Below are 20,787 nucleotides of genomic sequence, written 5' to 3'. Positions count from 1 at the left end.
TGGCGCGATACCAAAATGCACATGTCGATCCTTTTTTATTTAGTAAATACTATTTACACATTTCCAAGAACACATGCTACAGAATTTCAGATTTACAGCTCCCAAACAATAAAAACAGCTCTTGAGAACAAAAATACCTGATGACTAAGGAAAATGTCATCTAGGCTTTGAACACTGAGATAAACATTCAAGTTTTTTTTCTTTTCATTTATTGTTTTTTTTATTTATTTATTTCATTTTCAACCATTTCGGAACAAGGCCTCTTAAACTATGCAGTAGTGATTGTGCAGCATATATAATATATTCCTGGTGCTGCTAAAGCTCCCTTTGGTTTGTGCTTCTCTGCAGCGGTGATATTAGCACCCAAACATATGGAAAAGGGCCCCAGTGACAACTTCTTTTTAATTTATGTTAAAACTTTTTTTTACCTGATGTTGTCTAGGTATCTAATGATGTTGCTATACTGCCTAATGCAATTTTAACCTGGTGCTACAAAGCAGTGCAAGTTTGTAGTTTCAAAGTCAGACACATTTCAGTATGCATAGTACAAAAACAGTATCTATGTTAAACTACGCAATAGCTTGTATCAATTGCTATGCCAAGTCTGAATTCCAAGTCATCACACAATTTATATTTACATGACTGAGTTACAATCTAACTTCCAATGGCCACGTTATTTCATCATTTTTTAATTATGCAGACTCTAAAATTAGAGCTCAATAGCATTTAGCAACTTTAAAATAATGAAACAAATTTTAAATCCCTGCATTCATTTCATGGTTAATGTCACAAATTGATGGTTTGTTATTATGTTAGTCTAGTGTGGCCTTGATGGTCAGAGTCTTTAATTAGTTTTTTGTTTCTTTATAGCTTTAAAAGGACATAAAACCTACGCAGTGTTCAAACTAAAGCACGCTCATCAAAGTCCCCAAACAATACATTGATTGCTTTACATCCAAATGATGGATTATACATTTACAAATACACACAGCCTAGAGAGCACCATGGTAACTGAACATACAGCAAACAAACTAGTAACCACAGTAACACTACTTTACATTCAATACCATACACTACACTGTACATTAAGGCATGAGGTGTTGTTGATGCAAAACATCAGAAAAATGATTGAGAAATGAAATGCACTGTGGAATGAAATGCATGTCTATGCAATTTATCAATCACACCACCAAGGCAAATGCTGCTGTTAAACTATTACAATAAGCTGTATTTTGTGTGAAAATTGGATATTATTATTTATTAGTCAGATGGTCTAATAAATGAAAACATTCAGAATTAGGATAAAGATGTCTCTAAAAGAGTACAATACTCCTGAAGGCTCTGCCTAATGTCTGACCATGTGTGCCAAAAGAACTGATCAATTAAGATATTCAAAATAATAGTTCTTGTGTTTACTTAGCAATTGGCAAAAGTTAATGTAATTGAGAACAATTTAAAGCTACTGCTTAGAGCACCAGCACTACCACTGATCTACATCTTACATTTTAAATGCCAATGAATAAACTTTTTACTACAATTTTATTTTAGTTTGTTATTTTAGTTTGGCGAGCCCTGTTCATGCAGTGTCCTTATTAGAGTTATGAGTTAATACAAGCAAGAATTTGGTTATGTCACTGAATTGATTCTTACCACTTTATTGTTTTAAGCCCTTTGTTGGGCTCTAAATATATGTCTAATCAAAAACTGCATGGAAAAGTATAACCAATCATATTCAGGATTAAAGCAAGCCTTTCTTTAACATATGCTGCAAAAGCAAATGCTGCAATAAGAATTATTTATTAGATTTTTTGACGTGACATGTTTTATGGATGTACCATACGTCTTTATAATGTCATTTATATAAACATGTCTACTTTACTTTGCACTGTTATCCTATTTTACTATTAGTCAACGGTTGGTTTGAACTGCCTGTAATTTGCATGTATACTACAGTATATAACAGATGTAACTGGAGGTCAGCACAATGAGTATTCAGTTATTTTCAACAACAGTTTGTAGCTGCACAGTAACTAAATGCAAGTTGGATAAGTCAAGTCTATATTCAATATATGTATTACTCAGTAATACTGTACGACCACTGCCTGCAGTGCAAAACATTAGGTAACTGCACATTAGAGTGATGCAAGTTACTTGCGGTTCATTTGATATTTTGTACAATTTACAATACCCATCTTTACTGAGGACCCTGCTTACAAGTCCATCCTACAATCAAGTACAACAGTAGATGACAATCTTGAACAAATACTGTGAGGTATGCAAAACATTATATTCATATTTGAAACATTTTAAATATCATGGTCTTCCTCCTCAGTTCCTTCTTCCTCAGTTCCTTTTTTAACATTTGCCAGAGTGTGTAATGACACCATACTGTCTTTAGTGCCGATCACCAGGCTGCTGCTACTGGTGGTGTGTGTCTCTGTGGAGAAGAGTCCAGAAAGTGCTCAAGGTGTGTAGAAGCCTGGGGCATGAGGAAGCCTCCTTCATGTACAAGTCTTACACAGCCAATTGCAGACAATCAGAGGGGGCATCCTCTTATCAACCAAAATACATCTCTAAAGGCCAAATCACCACTAGTGACAGATGCGTCAAACACACTGTCACAGACGGATGGTAATGTACACATGGTCGCTTCAGTTCTCGAAATGCTGCTATTGACTCTGAGATGAAATATGCATTACTTTCCAGGATGACAGTGATCAAGCTGATAAAACCATTCAATGTAAAACTAAAGGACTCAGGAAACATGTGCGCTAACAAGCCTCGTCAAGCAACACAGGAAATTAGTGATCTGCTTGGTTTTTGCTGGCATTTTACAGAAAACACAGCCATTTTGGGATCTCTTGTGTCTCAGGACACCGAATGCATTCATGTAAACTAAAGCCCTTTTGTGACAAGAGGCCACCAATCACATGATCACAATACATAAATGCCTAGTGTGTCCAGACTCACACCACTTTTAGCTGTGTAAGTCTGCACAAACATTGAAAAGTAGATTGACTGAACAAAAATAAACAGGAGTCAAGCATTTTCATTCATGTGTACATAATCATATTCAGCGTGGTGAAAGTAAATGATTCCTGGCAGGTTATACTACTGTTACATCCTGTTGATGAGATCATACTGTACAAATAGTTTGGTAGATTGTACAAACACTTAAGGGCAAAGTGTTATATCTCTGAGACTAAGAAGTTCTGTGTTGAATTGCTGGTTGTTGCAGCTGATAAGCAGCACTTGGTTGGATCAGTTCAGGTTAATTCATGATAATTATGATCATAGATGGAAAGATCTGTGCCAGCAGAGTCCTATTTTCAAAACTTAAAACTCAGGTAGTGGAACATGTAAACAATCAGTGTGAGTTGTTATTTGCGCCAGTTACACTGTGCCATTTGTCAGTGAGGTTCATTTCACTGAGGTTTGCATCTCATGTACATCAAGCTAAAAATCTAGGTAACAAAATGTATTACTTTAACCGCCAGATTGAGCTAACCTTGCAAACCTGGAGGAGTGTCGTTTGACTACAGAGGCAAACTAACAGGAAGAGAAACAGTGTGCCTGAACAATTGGGGCGTTTCTAGCCAGCCGTGCTTATCTTCTATTGTATCTTTTTACAACTTGTATCCACACTGATGTACTTCAGAGTGGGCTGGCCTTACCACTTGGTCAGATGACAGCGGATGAGCCAGAAGAAGAGTTTGAATTAGGGGAGGAAGGAAGGTTCCAGAAGAGCCACTTGCGTTTACACTGCCGCCTCTGGTACAGGTAGTCCTCCTTGTCGCGCTCTTTGCGTGCTCTTTGGTAGTGGTCATCCTCTTTCAGGTACCACACAGGTGGCCAGCGATGTTTCTCAAAGTATTCTTGGTTCTCTGTATCAGAATGAACGGTTGTAGGAATTTGAAAATGCTAGGCTATGTCGGATTTTCAAAAATAATAGTCCATTTCAATAGTCATTCAATAGACCATTTACCCACAATAGGTTTTGCATTTCAACATGGTCACAGCAACAATTTTAAGCACTTACAAGAAGGAAGAAACACATTTAAGTGATATTCACATATTTTTTCTCAATAATAAAGGGGCTAACAAGACATTACAGAGGAATTCTTACTACAACTACTGTAAAATAAAGGAAAAAAGCGAGTTAGTAAGCTATTGCATTAAAAAAAGAGACACCTAAAAACCACATGGTACAATCGTCTTTTTGGATTATTGATTAAACCAGTACAGTGTAGGCAGTAACCATTCTATTAGGAGTCCTTTATTATACAATGAAACAGTTGTTGTGCTTCTGAAGTGCAAAAAACTCAGAATGGGTCCACTGAGCTTAATCTGCTTTGGCAGATTTCATTTAAATTGGCTGACTTTCCTTAAAGCCTATTAAACATGTTTTAATTTCACGCTGTTATGTTCCAAATGGCCACACAAGACACATAAGACTTCAGGTACAGTAGCACCACAAGTGGTTGCTGTACTCTATCAGGTTTATGTTTACTATGAATGAGAGGGCATTAAAAGGCACTTGTGTGCTACCAGATCATGTGGGTGTTACCTGTAGACTTGGCCTTCATGTCTCTGGGAAACTTGCGGCAGACACTGTTGTAATTGGTGCAGATGTGGTGAAGACACCAACCACTGAGCTGTTGGGCACCGTGGAACTGTCAACATACAAAATCATTATTTGTCGTGTTTGTATTGTGGACTGTTTCTTAACATGACACATTGTTGCTGTGGGGTTTTGCTGTTGCTTTAGATGCAGTCCCTCATTAATTAAACTGCACCTAAATGGACAGGACTAAAAAGCCATAGTCATTAAAGTATGAATGCAATTTTTTTTAAAACTTTATTTATGTACAAGAGCACAGTGGCCCTACCTTTGTATACATTTTGTGAGAGTTTGCTTCAGTTTCAGCTGCAGTTATTCATTGATGTGGTTTGTACTGTATTGTACAGTCAGTTTCAGCTGTACTTTGTCAGCTGTGTTGAATACATGTAAGATGTTGCTCATCAACTGCACTCATGAGCTTTACTTACCTTAATACTAACATTAGCATGTTAGCATTAGCAATCTAATTTTAGTATTCTAGGATTATTATGGCAACTGAGAAAGTAAAGCTGAAGGTGAGAAAGTATAGTTGAGATTGATAAAGCAGCTACATCTGACCAGGGCCATATTAACCCTCTGGTGGCCCCCGGACACAGGGCTCTTCTAGACAGGGTCTTTTGAATGGATATTTTATTTTTGTGCTTTAGTGGTGCATATTGCCCCGAAGATTCATTCATTTTGCCAAATAGCTGACTTGCACTCTGTTTGGTGAACTGTTTGGCTCTACCTACTAGATCCTACTAGTTGTAAAGATTATTTCAGCCTCCAGAGCAGCAGAAATGCCCTCATTACTAAATATCCAATTTGCCAAGGCGAACTTTAAGTGCCATCCCTGTTGACTGATGATTGACAGTTCACACTACCTGGGCCATATCCAAGTACACCAGCACATCTCCATCAATGTCAGCTCCCATCATCGCAGCCTCCGTCAATACTGTGACTGTGTAGAGCTCTGAAAGAAATGTCACTGTAGGCATTAACTTGGAAACACACAATGGCTTGTGTGTTACAATCATGTGGTTTACAGGGTAATAACTATACCAAATGTAATACCTGTAAGGGCAACCAGGTGGGGGAGGCAAAGACGATTGGCAAGAACGATAAGCTCCATTGCATCCAGGTCTGGCCGAGAACAAAACCGCCCCGTATAGAGATATTCCAGCACAGCCCTCATACAGCTGCGAGTTGTGTTGGGAAACAGCACCTTAGAAACAGGAACATGTGACACACGACCCAAGGCTTTGGCTGTGTTTTTCATTTTTACTTTTTCAACTCTTTTTTTAGCTGCAGCAACAATAACAGCGACAGTCTTTGGCTTTGAAGAGCCACATAGTTTTTGATCTTTTGAAATGGCCACATCTAAATCTAAACATCTAATGTAGAAAAACAAAGTCACTGAGCTCACACAACTACAGTATGTTTGCATCTCAGAAGCCAGCGTAATTGTATTACAACAGACCTGCAATCCTCTTAATTAAATTATGCTTTGTACACAGACCACACAGTTCATTGGTACTCTACTTGGGTCAGTACATGCATTGATGTGTGCTTTGTATAATTATATATATTTAAGTAATTACATTTTAAATGCTACTGCTTTATAAATCCACTACTAGAAGCCACTGGAAATTGTGAACAATGTGGAATAAATGTTTTACCCGATACTGACTTGACTTGAGCTCTATTGGTCTTATTTCACAGCCCAATGAACCATTGTGATGTAGGTTGACATACCTCTTTGGTGCAACTCTCCACAAAAGGCCCTCCAAACATTGCTGCCATCCAGTCACAACTAGAGATGAGTAAAGGCTTGTGTGCCATGATCGTACCATCATCTAGCTTGAATACTACATCTGCAATACAGAGTTGAGACACTGATAGCACCTTACTTACACATGCACCCACTCTATGTCAAGCAGAACACATGAACAGACATGGATTAATGATTTCCACTCACCAGAAAAGGTGCCTTTGGCCAAGCACTCTTTGACTCTGTTTGTGCGCCGTACATGGAAGGCTTTGGTGATTTCTTGGTTCATGAAGGCTTCATTGTTAAGTATGTTTGCCACCATCATCCGCAGGTCAAAAACCTCCAGCAGCTCAGCAATGTGTGCAATGTGCATTAGCTCTTTCTCATTCTCGTCTAGCTGACCTGTGTACAGATAGCGAAGTACTGCTCGGAAAGGGCCGACCTGCATGGACTGGTCCATGTGCACTACAGTCATGGGCCTGGGGCTGTACGTCACAGGGTCGTCTATCAGCTCCTCCTGGATGCTGACAAAGGCTCGGCTCCACGAGGACAGCATTCTGCCCCGTCGGCTCATCTCGGAGTCTTTCAGTGTCCCATCACTAGTGCAGGCCCTCAGGTTGGCTCTGTCTCCATCATCAGTGCTCTCGCAAACATCAAAGCTAGCAGCACGCATCAGCAGCTCCCGGCCAGAGAGAGGACCACGAGTGGGCCTTTCAGTCTCCTCATTTTGTGTGTCCATAATGAAGAGGTCATAGAACTTTGAAGAGGATGTTGCCAAATATATCTTGTGTGCAAAGATTTTCTGTCGCTCCTGCAGGACCAGGATGACATCAGCACAGTGGGGGTCCTCCAGAAGACCGACTGGATGCTCCTCTGTGGTAGTTGGGGGAGGAGGCACAGTGATTATAGGTGGGGGAGGTTTTGGTGGCAGGAAGGGCGCCTGAAGGAGAGGCCGCTGAACATTTCTGAGGTGAGATTTCCAAAACTGCAGGTGGCGGCGTGAGATAAGTGCAGCTCGGATAGCATTGTCAAAGACGTCCTTGACTCCAAATTGAGCAACAACACTAGTTTCATAATATGGCACTCCCAGCTCTTTGGCCACCTCTCGGCCTCTCTCTGGAGGAAGGATCTCATTGGATTTAATGGGTCTGAAAAACGAGAGACTATATTAAAAGCCATTTCTGGCACTATAAAAAAGTAAATTAAAACAAATCTCAAACAATCTTCCACATGAAAATGTAAAATTAGTAGTAGTAGTCCCACTACCTAGCTAAAGGCCTCCGTGCTCTGTTTACTGCCTCCAGGTCTGCATAGCGCAGGTCCAGCTGACAGCCCACCAAGATGACAGGAGCACGGGGACAGAAGTGCTTGATCTCAGGGTACCACATGGTCTTCACATGGTACAGAGAGTTGGGGTTGGCGATTGAGAAACACAGCACCACCACATCAGACCTGAAGGGTAGATGCAGGACACATGCTCTTAACTCAGGTAGCACCAGAGCAAGTGCTGGTAGATCTACGTTGAATTTTACAATATCTCACCTGCCATATGCAAAACGCCGGTCCTTATGATGGTCTCCAAAAGTATCCCACAGGCGGAGGGACACACTGACATCATCCACCACATCTCTAGAGCGCTCTAATACCTAATAAGAGATGACACATTCAGGGATATTTATCAGTATTATTTATCAGTTCATGTAAGTCACTAGTGAATGAATTCTTACAGCTAAATGTGCATTTAAGGCACATTTAGTGTGTTTGGTGCTTTTTTTATGTATAGATATAATTTAGTAGAGTGACCAGAAAGCACTGAAAGCTTGCACTTAATCTTAAAATGTTATGAGCTTGCATACTCACCTCCTGGCACACTCTGTACTGGTCAATAGCCCAGACCGTGGGCACATGTGTAGCAAGTAACTGGTACTGAGTCAGTGTGGCATTGCAGGCCCGGGCGCAGATAAGGCGCGTCTTTCCAACGGCATTGTCTCCTACCACCACGCACTTGATAGTTTCAACGTTTGGCCTCTCATAGTCCATATCAGAATCTGTCAAATGGGACCTGTCAAAATGCAAAGAAGCCAAGAAAGCTGCATCAGCACCAGAAATCCTAAACTCTTGTCCTGCACAGTACAGGAACATGGGTCAATACAGACATTAGACACCGGGACTACTCCTCATCTGCACTGCTCGTTCTGCCTGCAGAGCTATCAATGGATCGTCTCGTGACTTTCCTGTGCCCATTCACAACTTCCCTGTCCTTGTTCCTGATCCAGATTTTTTTATATGAACAAGCAAACAAAAAAGGTTTTGGGGGGGGATCCATGGAGTTTACAACACGCCCAACACTGCAAAAATAATTTTCACTTCAGTTAACTTGTAAGGGAATAGCACATTTCAAAATTGGCTGTTTAGTTTGTTTACTATGGGTTAACATAGACTGATACAATCCCATCCAGATATGTAATCCCTTCAACCATCTGTAAGCCTAAAATACCTTTCCCTGTTTACAATTCCTATATTACAATCCAAGCAACCTTACCCTTTAAGCTTTGCTTCAAACATCACAGTCCTAATTCAAAACAATGACAACTAGAAATCTGACATCCAAAAACACTCCATCGTTAAATAAAATGGAGGGAATAGGTAAATAGACTACAATATTTCTGTCTCTTGAAAATGGTGGCTGATGAATTAAGTAGCCTGACTGGTTTCCAAGGGAACTGTAACCTGTATCTCTGTGTGTCACAGCCTTTAACAGACAGCCTTTATCAGTTGCACTGATATTGATTTTTTATACAACAAAAACAGCAGCAGCATATAAACATGGCATGTAGTAGGCTACTGTCATGCCAGAGTTGTAACACTTTTTTAATTGAGTTAGCTGCCTTATGCCACCGCAGCACACTGGACATCCCACTCTGTGTACTGAATGTCCAGGGGTCCCAATCTCAAACACCAGACCACCATCTGGGTTTTGTCCCAGCATCTTCCCCCTTGAGCGATTTACTGCACTGGCAACTGTAGCCTTTGACCAGATGAGTCATTCATATTTTGATTCTCTGATAATGCTATCTACTTAATAATGAGGTCAGATGCCCTGTAGCCCATACCTGCCTGGATGGCAAGGCCACCATAGGTATCACTTTTGGTCACCTACACTCCAACCAAAAGGATGTCATGCTGCAAACAAAAAACAGTAGCCTATTTATCTCTTATAGCAAGAGTTTTATAGTTTGATATAGCCTATATTTTTATACAATGCTCTAGAGATTACTATAATGGGTTACAATTTGCCATTTGCAGCCATTCATAAAATCAGCCATTCATTGACTGCACAAACTGCATCACTCTAGGCTAAGTCTCACCTTCATTAATGAATATATAGCCTACAAAGACAACATCTAATAGTTTGACCTTAAGCTGTGCCTGTATGACACTAAAGAAATTCACCTCTAATATTGCTCATTCATATGCCCTTTCCTCTTACGGTCTACACTGCGCAACTCGCGAAATAATTAATCATTTTATATGGTCAGATAATCTAAATAACCCATACACGAGCCTTCAGACTATCGTCCTAAATAAATAACTATTAAACGAGCGTGCAGCTTCGGTTGATATCCACAATAGAGATGATAAAAACGTCAAAATCCTACCAGAAGGACCGAACAGTCCCTCCACCACCGAAACACTAGTCATGAGGCTCTGCTGCATTACACGTTATGCAACACCCCGTCACTGACTCTTCAGCCTGTTTATCTGATTCCGTGTTCATCGCAAAACTAGCGATTAGGAAATTAAACCAGTTTGATTTCCTCGCAGGAAATGTGTAATTTCCCTCTTACCGCAACATAAGGAAGTGTTGCATGGGGTTGTTCGATGAACGAGACAATAAGCAGGGATCCATCGGATGCGGCGTGCACCTGACGGCAGCTCGTGTTTAACTTCATCTTCTTGGCAAGGTGAACAAGGTTTGAAAATAGACGGCCAACCGCAGATGTTTCAGGAAAGGTCCTCTGGATCAGTGCGATAAGTCCGATTGTACTGCCAAAAATGCGAACGTTGATCTTAAGCCTGTCTGTGCAGAGCTGCAGCCCTGACCGTCATGGAACCACCTCCACTTACCGTAAGGCCTCCGTAGCTAATAATAGGCAGGCGCACCGACGAAAAAAACCCATTCATTATAAAACACTGATCCACTTTAAAGTCGCGCAAATCTCATTCCACAAAGCTCCTACGCAGCTGAGATAGACTGGGCTCCAGTGTTAATTTACATCTCCATTAAAAGAATCTCGATATTTATATTGTGAGTATAATAAAATACATTATACACCCCTGATGAATTCATGCTGGGTTAAATAAATGCATGCACAGTTGGCTACTATACAACAGACTTAAGCTTGAATGATCAGCTCCCTTAAGCGTTAATTGATAGTGTTATATCCAGGGACATGTCTACATTTTGACTTGGGACAGGTGGGGCTCAACTAGACTACTGTGTGTGTGCGTGTGTGTGCACAGTGCACAGTACACAGTGGTTGCATGAATGGCAGACACATGAAAAAATTTAGTACAAAAAGGTATCAGATGGCACACAAAGATCCACCTATCATAGTATCTTTCAAGAGGCCTGCAAAAAGAAATGCATGAGTCATCCTAGCTGTTCAGCTTGAAAATCAGCTGTTCCCTGGTACAAATGAACTCTTTTGGTTCTTTTAAACAGTGCATTATGCCTCTGCATGATGCAACCAAATCTCTTTGTTGAACCCTTCATGTCGGGTAAATGCCTTTCATACTCCTGACATCCTGACTGACTGACATCCACAAGTGGATAATTTTCCTCGTCAAATTACAGTATCATAAGGCAGTTACATGTTATTTTTATTGTTAAATGTTACTTCTTGCACATCTCATATTACTGTTTTTGCCAATAATGCTGCCATGTTTGCAGCTTTTTACTCCATATTTAAGACCATCAAGGTTTGAATCACTGTTTTTGTGATGATACACTTGTTCTAAATACTAAAAATAGTTTTAAAAATTTAAAGGAACTCAATTGATGCCACCTTACAATAACTTCAATCTGCTTGGTGTGCATTGGACTTGATAGATTATTCATCAGGGTTATCACACATTAGCCAAAAAGGTTATTAGTATGGTGTTAATGATTAGGAGAATGGGTTTTCTCTTGCCTTTAACAGTGCTGACACAGGCAGCAATGGCTCTTATTGGCAATTCAGTTTTTTTATTGTTCAGCACTTTGCGGCAGTGCAATTGCTGGTGAGATATCTCAACCTCGTGATGCAAAGCAAAGAAATTACTAGCCATAGTTGATCTATAAGAAATAAATGGCCACTTACCACTCACAGGTACTGACAGCCATAGTGCACAGACAATGGGTTATTTCCACTCCAGTTCGTTTTAGTAACTCTGTCCTCACAGCCATAAATCCACAATAAATCAAATTCTCAACAGATGGTTTATCTTTTACCTCTGTCACTCTGTGTTCCTCTAAACTATGTCATTCACAGGCACAGTCTAACAATGCAATGCACTGTTAGTACATCTTAACTTTGTTTCAGGACCAAGAGGATCAATTTACAATTGCCCTTTCTACTTGCAAATTTCAGAATGCATTAATCCAAAGCTGCTCTGCTGTTATTGTGAAAGAAATGGCTCAACTTGTTGAGCTGATTCACACATTCCTCGTTCTGTAAAAATGCTTTTACAGATTTATATCCTGTTTGATTGAATTACTTGTCTAAGTGGACACAGTGTGTCAGCTCTCCAGAATGATTGCAACCATTTCATATACACAGTAGTAGTAATACACTTTTGGTGTTGTTGTGGAGGACTGATACCGATTCAGTCTTTAAGTTTGTACATATGTACAGAATATAGCCTGTTTTACTGGAACTCCTGCAATATTCAATCTGCTCCACCAGGTGAGGCTGACAGTCAACATTTCCTCATTCCTTTCCTTTATACTGGGCCACAACACCAGACATAAAAACAGAGCAACGGGTGGAACAGTTTTCTTCAAAATTAAAATAAATGGAACCTAAAGCAAAACTGTGACACATATTCCATGATAACAAGTATGTAGTTATTGTGGAGGTCTTCTACAAACTTTAAATCATGTCAATCACTAGGACAAAAGAAAAATCTATGTGGAAGCTATGCTAAGGTGCTTGTTTGAAGAAATCAAAATATGAAACACAGGTATTCACAAGTAAAACATAATTATAAATATAATAGCCCCGAGGTTAGTGTCAACATGTGACACTTACCTCAGGGCTTCATTTACGAGGAGGACATAGAACTGGATGTGGAGGTGGAGATAACCTTTTGTATTTCCCTTTTACTCGTGTTCTCAGAAATCAAGATTGTTTTTTAATGTTTTGGCCTTTCAGCCACTTTTTGCTGAACTAGGTTATCGGCAGTGCTGTTACACGAAGCAGTAGGCTGCTCTTGCCTTTTTGTCTATTGTAAAAGCAATTTAAGATTGATTTAGTTGTCTAAAGTATAGTAATTATATTTTTATAAATGCAGCAATGTTACACATTCATACCTGCCTGATAAAATGAAAAAGTAGTGAACCAAGTGCAGCATTTCACACACACGACTTGGAAAATTTATGAAAGCGCTGAGAAGCAAGTGAGAGAAAGATCTGAGTTCTAAGTCTGATCTAAATGCTTTTCCTGTGTTTATTTCCTCGAGGCTCTTTGTATTAATATTATAATCTTATAATACAATAAAGATTATGGTGATTATGGACTGGCTCTATAGTGCAATGAGATAACTTCTGTTATGAACTGGTGCAATATAAATAAAATAAAATTGAATTGAATAATCTTTCTATGCTCATTTATTTGTTTTTTCAACTGTGAAAACAGGTGAAAGAAGTGTTTGTTGTTGTAATTCTCATTCCAGCCTCTTGTGGTTTAAATGAAAAACTATTTTTCACATTATTTTTTATGGAACTTATAAAGAGTAAAAGATTATCCCAGCAAACGGTGTTTTCCCAAACCTGTTCTTAAAGGCAGAATGACATTTATCAATTGCCTCCTCCCAACCTCAATGAGCGAAAGAGAGAGAGAGAGAGCAGAGCTAGAGAGTGAATGAAGAGAGGGAGTGGTGTCAGCAAGAACAAAGCAGTAAATCACAGAAACTAAATGTCATTTTCTGATTGTTTCACAGCAGTTACATTCTAAGGCACAAATAAACACAATCAAACCTCTGCACAACCTTGCAGAAAGGATTTTATGACTGTAGCCAAAGTGCTTCATCCAATTCTGTGGCCTCTCTGCTCTGCCTGTATGTGTAGCTCAGCCCCGCCCTCGGTCAAACAGACACACAGACGCGCAGCTCTTTCTACAGTAGCCGACATTTTTGACACAGAGAGCCAAGGAGAGAGACAGATACAGCAATGTAACCTGGTTGCCACATTTTTATACCTCACACCTTGCGTGCTGTTATTGGCTGGGGGCTAAACCCACTTCCAAAAAGCTGATATCCAGAAATGTCCTGAACACTGCCAAATAATAAGAAAATAAGATAAAATAGGCAGAGGGCAAGGTTTTGGCAGATACAGACACCATTACACACTTCTAACAGGTCATAAGTAATGACAGAGAGGGATTATTTTTGTGAGTCTATACATTGTATAGAGAATACAGAAAAATCCAGCCCATTCCCATTCCCAAGGCATCAAATACCTACGCCTTGTCATGTCCTTCGGCGTCTGGTACCAAGGCACTGGGGGAAGCTTTTAGCGTAATTGTTCAACACCAGAAGTAGGCCTAGTACAAATGACAGAAAAGTCAGAGTAAGGAGGTGGTTGGGGGACCAGTGGGTCAGAAACCGGACTTTGACCCAGGACACCGGTGTTGGTTTCCCATGTGAAACATAAAGTCAACATTGATTTGTTTTAGTTATGTTATGTAAGTTTCTTAAGTTAAATAAAACTAACTAAAAGCCATAAAAACTAAGCTCATAAAACTCAAAGAGAGTAAAATTGACTCCAACGTTATAAGACATCAATGAAATCAACAAAATGTACTTCAAAAAATATGTTTTTTCAAAGTGATTTAATAGAAGAGACATGGTTTGCAGCCCTCCTTACAGCAAGGAGGTCATTCCACAGTCACAGCAAAAGCTCCATCACCTTTCAGTGTAAATCTGGACTTAGGAACAACCAATTCAATTCAGTTCAATTCAATTTTATTTATATAGCGCCTAATTACAACAACAGGTATCTCAGAGCTCTTTTCATGAAAGAGCAGGTCTAGACTATACTCTGTGATGTTATTTACAGAAGCCCAACAATTCCCACCAAGAGCAAGCACTAGGTGACAGAGGCAAGGAAAAACTTCCTTTTAAGAGGCAGGAACATCGAGCAGAACCATGGCTCAGGGTGGGCGGCCATCTGCCTCGACCAGTTGGGGGTGAAGGAGAGAGAGAGAGGGAGAGAGAGAGAGAGAGAGAGAGAGGGAAAGAGAGGAACAGAGAGAAAGAGAGAGAAGGATGGAAGGAGAGAGAGGGGAGAGAGGCAGCTTTCACAATATACACACAGAGGTACAGACAGAAAAGGCGATGTTGCTATAGACTAAATGAAAAATGGTACAGATATTTATAGTAGTGTTAATGATAATAATCGTAATGTTAATGATTATAATAACAATAGGACTATTAACAATAATTGAAGCAGAGGGTGTCGAGCAGGAACACGGGGGTAGCAGGTGACTCGTAACCACAGATCCAGACTCCACAGCTCCAGAGCCAGAAACACCTGCAAAAAGTGATAGGAGGAGAGAGGAGAGGGACGAGAAAGCACAAGACTACCGGAAAGGGAAGAATTAATGGGATGAGGTTGCATGCAGAGGGAGAGAAAGAAGAGGAGAGAGGAGCTCAGTGCATCATGGCATTGGGCACCCTGGCATTCTGGGCCTACAGCAGCATAACTAAGGGATGGTTCAGGACTCATCTCAGCCAGCCCTAACTATAAGCTTTATCAAAGAGGAAAGTCTTAAGCCTACTCTTAAATGTGGAGATGGTGTTTGCCTCCTGAACCCAAACTGGAACCTGGTTCCACAGGAGAGGAGCTTGATAGCTGAACGCTCTGGCTCCTAGTCTACTTTTGGAGACTCTAGGAACCACAAGTAACCCTGCATTCTGGGAGTGCAGTGCTCTGGTGGGGTAGTAAGGTACTATGAGCTCTTTAAGATAAGATGGTGCCTGACCAGTCAAAATCCTAGCAGCATAGTGATGGGAGAGAGATGTTTTTTACTGATGCCGGAGAGCAAGGAATTACAGTAGTCTAACCGACAAGTTATGACAGCATGACAGGATAACAGTTTCCAGATTTTTGGCATAAAGAAATGGTGTGATCCGTAAAATGTTTCTGAGATGATGAAAGTATGATTGAACCATTCATTTTACATGTTTGTCTCAGCTGAGGTTTTGATTAAAAAATTGCACTGTTGCAGCTGATCTGGCTTCAGTGATGCCAATGCAGAAATGCCTGTCTTTCAGTTTAGGACCTAAACCATTGTATAGTAGTGTCACCGATACCCAAGATGTATGAAGAAACTTGTTCTCACTCCCAAGTCATCACAAGTGGAAGCGGCCACTTGACCTCACTTTTTAACACACTGGGTACCCTTTAGCATTATTTCTTGATGCACAGGTCTCCTCAAGTTCTGGTTAGACCTTCAAATTAAAACACATGGTAAACGTTGTGAAAGTGCACATGGTTAATATTGCTCACAGTTTGGTTAGGCACCAAACTACTTAGTTAGGTTTAGGAAAAAATCATGGTTTGGGTTAAAATAAATGTGTTAGTTGCCTAAGTTAAGTAAGTTCAGTAAGTTCAGTTAATAAAAATTAAGTTAACAGAGAGAAGTTTATAATTTGTTCATTACCACATCACTTAGTGTAGACAGAGAGATTGGATTAAATGAGCAGAGGGAGACTGCATCAAGCTCAACAGTAATTGGAGAATCTGAGGGAGAAATTAAACTTCTTAAATCTGTAATCTTTTGAGGAAAGAAGGAAAGAAATTCTTCACATTTCTCAGGGGTGGCATCCAATATCTGGCTGGGAGTATCAGTGACATGGCTCACAATGTTTTACAACATTCTTGGATTTGACTGACTTAATAGAGTGATATATTTTGAGATGGAGGAACATGTATTTTTCAAATTATTCAGCAGCTCACTTGCAGAGACCTGCGCTCCAGAGAAACTTGTGGGAACGTTAAAGGCTTTGAGTAGGAGACCATGATCATTTGGTGTCAGCCACAATTCTGTAATCATGAAGGGATCATGAATCATTTGAAAGGATAAAATTGTTACATAAAAACAATTTGTCTACAAGTAATCTCACATGAGGGCCTGCAATTGCGTAAGTGGAGTTGACATGGGAAGGCAAGGAATTGGATATACCTGTATTAGAATGTAGCTATTGCTGCCCCCTTTGCACATTGGTTGTTCTCCTACCACAAAGTTATCTTGTTCAGTTGAGAATAATCTGACTCCTCCTGTGGAGGAGGGGCTGAACTGGAAAGCAGGGCCGGGTATTGTTCATTAAAGAAAACAAGAAACAAATAGATCTTGCTGTGCAAATTTGTGCCCTTTTTGTTAGGGTATAGGTTATCTCTTTTAAACAAGTCACTCCTATATTAATATACATCAAAGTGATCCAGAAAGCTGAAGCTAGGAACAGAGCACAGTCCCTGAAGCCACTGATCACCAGAACTTCTTTTCACTTGCCTCTCAGGGCTTCTGTAAAAAATGTTATCTAACATAAAAGTCTTGTGATGTACAGATCATTGATACTTGATGCTTTTGTGATTAATGAAAAAAGTAAAAAAATAAAAATAAAAAAAGGTCTGCAGCAGTATATTTCAATAGGAGTTGGTCAAACGGTGACATAACATGATAACAGTGGATGTCCCCTTCTTAATGATTCACAAAGTCAAGCATACTGATTTGCCAGACTTTACTTTAGAGTTGTGCAACAGCAGAATTGAGGGACAAATGTTGTGTAAGCAACTGCAAATATTGTTGACAATAGCTTTAAAGTGAACCCTGTGCCAAAGTCCAGACAGGTTGGGGTCTCTCACCCAGTCTCTTCAATCTGCATACAAATAACATGACTTTACACTTTCAACTTGCATGTAGTGCATACATCAAAGTCCAATTTTGTGCACAGATGATACACCAGTCCTTCCCAATAACGTCTGTGGGGAGCAGATGTGTACAAATACCATCTCTTCAACCATTCAGATAATCGGATCGTTTCTTTTTGTGGGTTTCTGTCACTTTCTCTATGGCTGCTGCTGAATCCGACTCCAAATCTCTTTTCTCTCTGGACTCCTACCATGTCTCTGAGGAGCTTGGCTTCATCCTCCCTGATCCTCTGGTAGGTGAAAAGCCCACTGGATAAGTTTACGTTTCTACCTCTTCACAGTTCTTACATTTCATGTTATAAACAAGCTGTCATAATGAAATAGACCCATTGTCAGAAAACCTCAGTCTCTGAAATGGATTCAAAACTTGAATTTAAGTCTAACATAGGCCGTCACTTCACTGAAACTAAACTGAATTCACAATAAATGAATATGGTGCTAATAGTGTAGCAGTTATAAAACTGTGAACTCATGGCTGGTGATACTGTGAGACCAAGTGACTGAGGGTAGTTAAAATTTGGCATTCTTTGTGTTTTCATTGTGTCATGAACTGTATTCCCACAGCAGAATGTGTTTACAAAATCACATTTGTTTAAACACTCTGCCAAGTCCGGGGTCACTGTTCATGTAGCAACATAAAACAATGAAATGCAAATTTAGGTAAGGCTTTAAAAGTCAAAATGAAAATGTCTTAGATTGTCCTATCATTTATACCCTCATGTCTGTGCACTGTTCTGTTTCATTTCCACTGGCCAACATTTTCTTATGATACACACGGTGCTCCAACTGGACTTTCAAAGGAAGAGCTCCCACCGTATTACCAGCCATGGATGGATATTGCCCTGCGAGTCCCAGAGCTTGTGCAGTCTCACGAGTTGCGCTTCCATGTCAACAAGGTAAGTGAGGACAATAAACCGACAAAGACATTTGAAAAGCCATGGTTCAGTGTTGATACTCTGTCTGTCCAGATGCCGCTGCTGAGCAGCCAGTTTCTGCAGAAACACCGGGAGTTACGGCTGGCCCACCTGGCCCTCAGCGTGATGACCATGGGCTACGCCTGGCAGGAGGGAGAGAACAACCCAGTTGAGGTTATATTCTTTTTATCATAATGACTCTTTCCTTCCCTAAGTATCACCCTGTCTACTTGCTCTACAATCTACAATTTACATAAATGACTTTCCATCTTCAATAATCTTCCCCTAAGATGCTGCCGCATAACCTGGCCGTTCCATACTGGGAGGTGTCACAGCGCTTAGGGCTTCCCCCAATTCTCACCCATGCAGACGCTGTACTGGCTAACTGGAGGAAGAAGGATCCAGAGGGGTAAGGGGCCACATATCTTCTGCATGTGGTTTGGTTGTGTACTGAACAAGTTTCAGGTTTAAACCTGTTCTCTTTATTTTTCATGTTCATCTAAATGTCTCTCCTGCCAGACCTTTTGACGTGGAGTAAGTGCATTTTCACTTCAATTCTGCTCCTCTCCACATAATGTACTATATTATTCTGATGTATGCAAAGGATGTTGTTTTACTTGCATCATACAGGAACCTGGCGCTGCTGGTCAGCCTCCCAGGTGGAGACAGTGTTCGAGGTTTCTTTATGGTTACTCTGCTGGTGGAGCTGGCAGCACTCCCAGCACTAAGGGTGACAATATGTACTTTTGAAGAAAATTAATCATGTTTGAATTCTTGACCCATTCCCATTCTAACAACAATTAAATCAAGGACATATCTGACAAAGCCATCTCAATCTGTGTTGCAGAACATTCCCACTGTGATCAATGGCGTCAGGTGTGGCGACACTGAGGCTGTGGCCAGAGCCCTGGAGGATATCAGTCAGTCATTACAGGACATGACAGATGCACTCAAACTGATGCATGGTAATCAAGCAAACATACCTTAAAAGTATCCATATCCCCCTAGCAACAAGTATATTTGATTAAAGTGATTTTTCTTAAGTATATGTGGAGCCTTCGATCTTCTATGGCATTATGAGGATCTACCTGTCTGGGTACGGAAATCTGTTTTTGTTTTTATTTGACTAATTATTAATTTATTTGTAAAGTGAAACAATGTTTTTGAATTGTGTGTTTGTGTCCATGTACATATGCATAGGTGGAAAGACAACCCATGTATGCCAAAGGGGTTGGTTTATGAAGGGGTCCAGACGGAACCAATGGAGTTCTCAGGTGGGAGTGCTGCACAGAGCAGCCTGCTGCACTGCTTTGATGAACTTCTAGGAGTCAAACATGAAGCAAAAAGTGGTAAGATGGCTGATTTTCCCTTTGATTGATTACAACAGTGCCAGAGAGGAATGAGAAGGACTGTTTGTGACAACACTGCCCTTACATAGGTGCCTTTCTAACCCGCATGAGGAACTACATGCCACCTGCTCACAAGCAACTGATCCAGGACATCTCGTTGCAACCCTCCCTAAAGAGTTTTGTCCAGCAGCAGGCTAGCGAGGGGCTACACGAGGCTTTCCAGCAGTGTGTCACAAAACTGTTGGGTTTGCGCAGCTACCACATCAATGTTGTCAGCCGTTTCATCACTGTACCCGCTGCCCGCGCCCGACAACTTCGTAACCAGAGCCAGGATTTAGAGGCGGAGACGATTGGCACAGCACCCACGGCATTGGAGGAGAGGGGCACTGGTGGCTCTTGCATCATGACCTTCCTTAAGACTGTTAGAGACCAAACAAAAGAGGCCTTCCTGCCTGAGACAAGCAAAGAAATGAATCGCCACAGCTGATGTCAACTACATCACATAAAACAGGCAATAAATCACCTCTCTGATTGCTTAACACACTATTTTATGTCATTAAAAGTGCATTTCGGCAGAATAAGAGTGAGAATCCTCTGTTGCTTGTCTGACATGTATTTTTGTTGTGTCTGTGAACAAACCGCATGAGTGATACCCATAATTCAGTCCAAACCATAATTCAAACCATTACTGTTACTTTCCATTAAATTCAACCACTAACTCCTTCTTTTATCTGAACTGGAACGTGGAAAATGCATCAGATGTCTGCTCCATACCCACATACTGTACAGGACATTTGGACATTAGACAACTTCAGTCACTACTAAATCCCCTTACTTTAAAAAAAAAAAAAAGTGATTTTGAGGTTCATTTCAAATATAGTTTAGAAGAAGGTTTGCCTTCTGTTATTTTGAAAATGTAGCAGCAGTTATCAGTTTTTAGTTTTATCACCCACTGAGGT

At 40.4% G+C, this 20,787-nt stretch overlaps 2 protein-coding genes across 8 annotated transcripts; one reads left to right on the top strand and one right to left on the bottom strand.

Moving 5' to 3' along the window:
- Positions 1–16: 16 nt before the first annotated feature.
- LOC123959708 (rho-related BTB domain-containing protein 2-like) lies at positions 17–11,804 on the bottom strand. 3 transcript variants are annotated; one of them, XM_046033933.1, is made up of 10 exons: positions 11,735–11,804; positions 8,232–8,433; positions 7,914–8,017; positions 7,638–7,823; positions 6,579–7,519; positions 6,356–6,474; positions 5,675–5,825; positions 5,485–5,573; positions 4,568–4,673; positions 17–3,884 (listed from the first exon to the last, which is right to left on the bottom strand). In XM_046033933.1, exons 1-10 carry the CDS (start codon positions 11,755–11,757, stop codon positions 3,682–3,684), a joined length of 2,124 nt encoding a protein of 707 aa, XP_045889889.1. In that variant the 5' UTR covers positions 11,758–11,804; the 3' UTR covers positions 17–3,681. The 3 variants fall into 3 exon arrangements, with proteins under 3 accessions (XP_045889889.1, XP_045889888.1, XP_045889890.1); XM_046033932.1 differs by lacking the exon at positions 11,735–11,804 and adding an exon at positions 10,220–10,448; XM_046033934.1 differs by lacking the exon at positions 11,735–11,804 and adding an exon at positions 10,031–10,056.
- A 5,806-nt stretch (positions 11,805–17,610) lies between these two features.
- Positions 17,611–20,409, top strand: ido1 (indoleamine 2,3-dioxygenase 1). 5 transcript variants are annotated; one of them, XM_046035415.1, is made up of 10 exons: positions 17,611–17,798; positions 18,366–18,461; positions 18,534–18,653; positions 18,770–18,888; positions 18,999–19,013; positions 19,110–19,209; positions 19,327–19,444; positions 19,524–19,575; positions 19,680–19,828; positions 19,918–20,409. In XM_046035415.1, the coding sequence occupies exons 1-10, from the start codon at positions 17,706–17,708 to the stop codon at positions 20,313–20,315; spliced, it is 1,260 nt and encodes a 419-aa protein (XP_045891371.1). In that variant the 5' UTR covers positions 17,611–17,705; the 3' UTR covers positions 20,316–20,409. The 5 variants fall into 5 exon arrangements, with proteins under 5 accessions (XP_045891371.1, XP_045891373.1, XP_045891370.1 ...); XM_046035418.1 differs by having other exon boundaries at positions 17,758–17,798; positions 18,370–18,461; XM_046035417.1 differs by lacking the exon at positions 18,366–18,461.
- Positions 20,410–20,787: the final 378 nt, after the last annotated feature.

Source organism: Micropterus dolomieu, linkage group LG21, assembly GCF_021292245.1.
Source record: "Micropterus dolomieu isolate WLL.071019.BEF.003 ecotype Adirondacks linkage group LG21, ASM2129224v1, whole genome shotgun sequence".
NCBI lineage: Eukaryota > Metazoa > Chordata > Actinopteri > Centrarchiformes > Centrarchidae > Micropterus > Micropterus dolomieu.
Note: the sequence above shows the minus strand (reverse complement) of the source record. Positions and strands in the feature narration are given on the sequence as shown.